Source organism: Mandrillus leucophaeus, unplaced genomic scaffold, assembly GCF_000951045.1.
Source record: "Mandrillus leucophaeus isolate KB7577 unplaced genomic scaffold, Mleu.le_1.0 Scaffold274, whole genome shotgun sequence".
NCBI classification, from domain to species: Eukaryota; Metazoa; Chordata; class Mammalia; order Primates; family Cercopithecidae; genus Mandrillus; species Mandrillus leucophaeus.
The window spans coordinates 1053271-1059297 of NW_012102854.1; the positions used below are offsets into that span (position 1 = coordinate 1053271).

At 51.0% G+C, this 6027-nt stretch overlaps 1 protein-coding gene across 3 annotated transcripts in view; it reads right to left on the minus strand.

The window, feature by feature from the left end:
- The window catches only part of WDR62 (WD repeat domain 62), a 58961-nt gene that overhangs the window by 44254 nt on the left and 8680 nt on the right, over nucleotides 1-6027 (minus strand). For all 3 annotated transcript variants that reach the window (XM_011984825.1, XM_011984824.1, XM_011984823.1), the window contains 4 exons: nucleotides 2502-2559; nucleotides 2090-2260; nucleotides 1111-1248; nucleotides 521-703 (listed from right to left, as the gene is read on the minus strand). In XM_011984825.1, the coding sequence (XP_011840215.1) occupies nucleotides 521-703; nucleotides 1111-1248; nucleotides 2090-2260; nucleotides 2502-2559 (550 nt within the window). The remainder of the gene's footprint in view (nucleotides 1-520; nucleotides 704-1110; nucleotides 1249-2089; nucleotides 2261-2501; nucleotides 2560-6027) is intronic.

A 6027-nucleotide genomic window follows, 5' to 3' on the forward strand; every position in this document is an offset into this window, starting at 1 on the left:
TTGCAGTGAGCTGAGATCTGGCCACTGCACTCCAGCCTGGGCGACAGAGTGAGACTCTGTCTCAAAAAAAAAAAATAAAAATAAATAAATAAATAAATAAATAAATAAATAAAAGTTCATGCATTTTGTGTAGTCTTTTTTGATTGAAAAGTTATTAAATCAATGATACCTCTGAGTTTTTAAAAATGCAATCCTCTACCAGACAGAGTGCTCAAAGGAGAAGAGAAATGTGAAGTAGATCAAATAGTAACGGGAAAACAACTGTCACCTTGAGCCCATTTCAGGTTACCAAGCATGGTGCTCACTGCCTATATTATCTCACGTGACTTCTTTATCAGCTCTGTGGGAAGGGCAGCAGTACTCCCACTTTATAGATGTGGAACCTGAAGCTCAGAGAGGGGGTGTCATTCACCATTAGTCACATAAGCAGAACCTGTGTGGTCAATACTGATGAACACCCCTGCAGACACATATCATGAGAAAGAGCCTGTCCAACTGATGGCAGAGAGGGAGGTGGTACCTTCAGGTTGATCCACTTCTCCAGCACCCTCTTCTCATTGAACTGGCAGAGGAGGCCCGAGTAGGACACACAGAAGGTACTGCCTGCCATCCGGCCCCGACCGCAGGCCACACCACAGAAGATATTGTTGTGTAGCTCGCCCAGGATGCCTGAGCGCCCTACAAGGGGCACTGTGCTCGTCACCTGGAGACACAGAGGGCATAGTGAGATACTGTCCACACAGCTGAGCCCCCAACAGGGCCACGATGGGTCCTGCATGACCAGATGATAGGACACAACGAAACAGGAGAACTCCAAGAAGCTCTTCCAAATGGAGGAGAAGGAAAGAAAACACTAGAACCCTGCCACTCTGGACAAGGGGGCTGGAAGCAGCAGTCCAAGAATGAGAGCTGGTCGCAGGGTCAGGGGGTTCCTGGCAGGGCCTGTGCATCAGCCCCCTGAGAGTAGGCCCAGAAGCAGCAGCTGGGCCCCTGAGAGGTCAAATGGCCCGAGACCGCTGCCCTCAAATCCCAGGGAGAAACAGGAGGCCATGCTGCCACAGATGGTGACTCCCTCAGGGCCTGGTTAAAGGGCCAGGGACAGAAACTCACCTTTGTCTCAGTGGAGACTTCCAAGAACCAGAACCTCACATGTCGGTTCCCAACAGTGACAAAATAGCTGCTGTCCTCTGAGAAGGAGAGGGCGATGACTCTACAAGATACCTTGTTGGAGGCCACTACGATGTCTTTCTGGAAGAATAAGTGCAAAGCTCGTGCCAGCACTCATTCCACTGGACTGCCTGGGCCTCCCTGCTCGTCCCCACTCCAAGTCTGTCTTCCTGGGACCCTCCAGGGAGCTGCTGTATGGGGAAACTTATGTGGGGCAACCTGCTCATTCCTCACCACAGAGGAGGGGACAGAGGCTTGGAATGGTCCCCCCAGGAGAGTATGTTCCAGAGCTCTCCCAAGGGTCTAAGCTCTGCAGCCCACACATGGTATTGGGGACAGTCATGGCTGGGATGTAAGGACAACACAATCTATGGCTGTCACGGATGGGGCTCCTGCTCTGGGCCCTGCCCTGAGCCCTTCACAGGATAACCCATGAAATTCCCTCAAAAGCCCCATGAGGGAGGCGCCTCTCCCCAACCCTCCCAGGCTCAGAGGGGAAGATGTCATGTGCTCAAGGTCACATAGTGGGTTATGGGCAGAGCCAGGACTTGGTACCCACTTCTGCCACCTCCACAGCTGTTCCAAAGCCCAGTCTTCCAGTGCTTATCAACTCATTAAAGTCTTACAACTCAACAAGATAAGTAGTACTATATCCATCTAACAGAGGAGGAAACAGACTCACAGAGATGTTAAGTCACTTGGCTAAGGTCACAGCTGGTCATTATAAAAATATTTATAATTCTTCCAGCTGGGCGCCTGTCTCGTGCCTTACAATAAGGGATCAGCATGTCGCAGGTGCTCAATAGCTGTCATGTGTTGGGTGAGTGAGCACTTTACTGCGTCCTCTCATGTAGCTCTCCCAGTGCCCAAGACACAGGATGCTCTGGCAGCTGCCTGCCTGTCACAGGCCCGCTGGTCTTACCTTCCAGTCCCAGACGTTGAGCACCATGTCATGTTGGTAGCCCATGGACACGATGTGCTTCATATTGGGTGAGAAGGCCACACAGGCCACACCATACTTGTGGCCTAGCATCTCCGCCACCTGATTCTTCTCCTCCACATCCCAGATGCGCACAGCAGGCCTATGTCCATTCTAGGGAAGGTGGGGTCATTACTGCTGCTGGGCTCTGTACCAGGCAGGGCTAGAGGGGTTGTCAAGGCCGAAGATTGCATTGCCATAGGGTGTGCCCAAAAGCCATCTCCCCCATCTGCTACGGGGCTGCTCTGGCCCAGAAAGGAGCTATTCCAGGGACTCCCAGGCCTGCTGGGAGCACAAGGAATGGCTCCCGAGACCCCCCAACCCCCACTCCCACTCAATCGTGATCATGACTCACCTCCCCTGTCACTATGTACTTCCCATCAGGGGAGAAGGCCAGAGCACTCAGAGACTTCCTGGGGATAAAGAAAAGAGTTGATCACTGGTTCCGCTAAGGGTGGCCAGTCAGACCCCATCCTGGCGGCTCTGATAGGACTCTGCCCTCTCCTGCCTCCCAAGCCTCGGAAGAGGCCAGGGGAGGTGAGCTCAAGCAGCTCCCACAGAGCCAGTACTGCTGGCGTGCCCAGCACAGCACACAGAGAAATGGGGGTAAATGCAAAGCCCCTTCGACCCTGAGATACCAAACCCAAATGGGGCAGACATTGTATGGGGACCCTGCTTTCTTCTCTCTCTGCCGCAGTGGGTACCCTAAGACCCCACCCACCCTATAACACTGAGAAATAGAGATGCAGGAAATGTTACAGGCCTGGCCTAACTAAAGGGGTGGTGCTGATGGGAGGATCCTGGCAGACATCACATCAAGGTAGCCTGCAGCATGTGCTCCACTGATAAATACTCAAGATATTCTGGAAAATCCATAAACAGCCAAAATGTTTCTGATACTCCTAGCTAGCCTGCACAAGGACTTGAATGAACAGGCTAGCTGGCAGGTTTCTGGCAGTACGATTCACCATTCTGAGATTGTATGATTTCCTTCTTCTCCCCTCTCTCTTTTAATCTTGTTTTTACCTTTGTTCCTTAACAATAATTGTCTCCCTACGTGAGATGGTAAATTGGCGTGCAGATAACTAAGTAAATGTCACTAAGTGAGACTTTGGCAACTTCATGGAATATTCATCAAGTCAACCTGCTTCCCAGGCTTCCCGTGGTTCCTTACAGCAGCAAACAGGGCAAATTGCGTCCTGGATATCCACTTGTCTCTCTTTCCTCACTGACATAATCCCAGTTTCATGCTTGCAGCTATGCAGGTACAGCTACATGACTCAGTCTGGCCAAGGAGAAGTAAACTGACATGCTGTGTGCCCCGCTTCCCACCAGTTCCCCTCCTGAAATAAGCACAGAACAGCCAGAACTCCATCTTGGGCCATGAAGTGACTTCAAGACCAGAAGCCTCACAATAAATGGGGTGGAACAGAAGGAGAGAGGAATGGAGGCTGGGTGCGGTGCCTCATGCCTGTAATCCCAGCACTTTCGGAGACAGAGGTGGGAGGTTCACTTGAGGTCAGGAGTTCACGATCAGCCTGGCCAACATGATGAAACCCCATCTCTACTAAAAATACAAAAAAATAGGCCGGGCATGGTGGCTCAGGCCTGTGATCCCAGCACTTTGGGAGGCCAAGGCGGGCAGATCACAAGTTCAGGAGATGGAGACCATCCTGGCTAACACGGTGAAACCCTGTCTCTACTAAAAAGTACAAAAAAATTAGCTGGGCGTGGTGGTGGGTGCCTACAGTCCCAGCTACTCGGGAGGCTGAGGCAGGAGAATGGCTGAACCCTGGAAGTGGAGCTTGCAGTGAGCAGAGATCACGCCACTGCACTTCACACTGGGAGAGACAGCGAGACTCCATCTCAAAAAACAAACAAACAAACAAACAAAAAATAGCCAGGTGTGGCGGTGGGCGCCTGTAATCCCAGCTACTCGGGAGGCTGAGGCAGAAGAATCGTTTGAACCCGGGAAGCGGAGGTTGCAGTAAGCCAAGATCGCACCACTGCACTCCAGTCTGGGCAACAGATCAAGACTCCGTCTTGGAAAAAAAAAAGAAGTGGGGCAGGGTGCGGTGGCTCATGCCTGTAATCCCAACACTTTGGGAGGCCGAGGCGGGTGGATGACGAGGTCAGGAGATTAAGACCACCCTGGCTAACATGGTGAAACCCTGTCTCTACTAAAAATACAAAAACAAAATTAGCCGGGAGAGGTAACAGGCACCTGTAGTCCCAGCTACTCCGGAGGCTGAGGCGGGAGAATGGCGTGAACCCGGGAGGCGGAGCTTGCAGTGAGCTGAGATGGCGCCACTGCACTCCAGCCTGGGTGACAGAACGAGACTCCATCTCAGAGAGAGAGAAAAAAAAGTGGGGTCCCTGGTGTTCAGAGACACAGCCCCTGGGCTGCCCACCTCCAGACTTACGATGTGCAGGAGGAGCATGCCCTTGGGTTTTAAGCTACGCTGCGGAGGAGTGTCTGTTGTCTGTAGCCACCTCTAACCTGTCGCGTGCCCCGACCTTGTGCCTGGCCCTCTAGCAAATGCTGTGTGGCCATCACTGCACTGATTCCTCACGCATGCTTCATGGAGTCAGGGCTCTCATGAACCAACTTTGCAGATGAGGTGACTGCAACACAGGGAAGTCCCCTGCTACGGTTAACTAACCAGACAGGACAGAGCCCTGACCTCTAAGCCAGTAGTTCTCAGTCTTGGCTGTACATTATAATTCCCTGGGGAGCATCTGAAAAGTGTCAAAGTCTAAGATTAGTTGAGTGAAACTTTGGTGAGGAACAGGATAATATTTGCACAGTCTCAGAAAAGATTTCCCCAGGATACTTGCTAATCACAAAGGTGAAGAGAGAGGCTTTGAAGTGGAGGAATCTGGAAGGCAACACCTTGGCCAAATGCTCCCAGTGAACACCACCAGTCACGGGAGACCTCCTGAGAGGAGGCACTGGGAAGAACACAGCACCCCTTCTGGTCTGTTCCTGTCAAAGATGCAGAACCTGAGTCTGCCCTTGAGGAAGCATAGAATAAACCCAAGATACCTCATCTACAATCCTCAAAAGTGTCAAGATCAGCCAGGCGCAGTGGCTCATGCCTTAATCTCAGCACTTTGGGAGGCCGAGGCGGGCAGATCACGAGGTCAGGAGTTCGAGACCAGCCTGGCCAACATAGTGAAATCCCATCTCTACTTAAAAAAAAAACAAAAAACAAAAAACAAAAATTAGCCAAGAGTGGTGGTGCGCACCTGTAGTCCCAGCTACTCAGGAGGCTGAGGCAAGAGAATCGCTTGAACCCAGGAGGTGGAGGCTGCAGCGAGCTGAGATCACTCCATTACACTCCAGGCGGGTGACAGTGTGAGACTTCGTCTCAGAAAAAAAAAAAAGTGTCAAGATTCTGAAAGTCAAGAAAAGACAGAAGAGCCACGTCAGCCTGAAGGAGACTGAGGGGACAACTCAATGCAATGTGTGATTCCAGACAGAACCCTTTGGCCATAAAGGACATTCATGGGACAAAGGCTGACTCCTGAATGGAGCCCTCTGGGGAATGAATGGGAGTGATATACCAATTTTCATTTCTTGATTTTGCTGGATATATTACAGTTTAGAAGGACTGTCTTTTTTTTTTTTTTTTGTAGGAAATACACACTGAAGTATTTATTTTATTTTATTTTATTTTTTTTTTTTGAGACAGAGTCTTGCTCTGTCACCCAGGCTGGAGTGCAATGGCGTGATCTTGGCTCACTGCAACCTCTACCTCCCGGGTTCAAGCGATTCTCATGCCTCAGTCTCCCAAGTAGCTGGGATTACAGGCACCTGCCACCATGCCCAGCTAAATTTTGTAGTTTTAGTAGAGATGGGGTTTCACCATGTTGTCCAG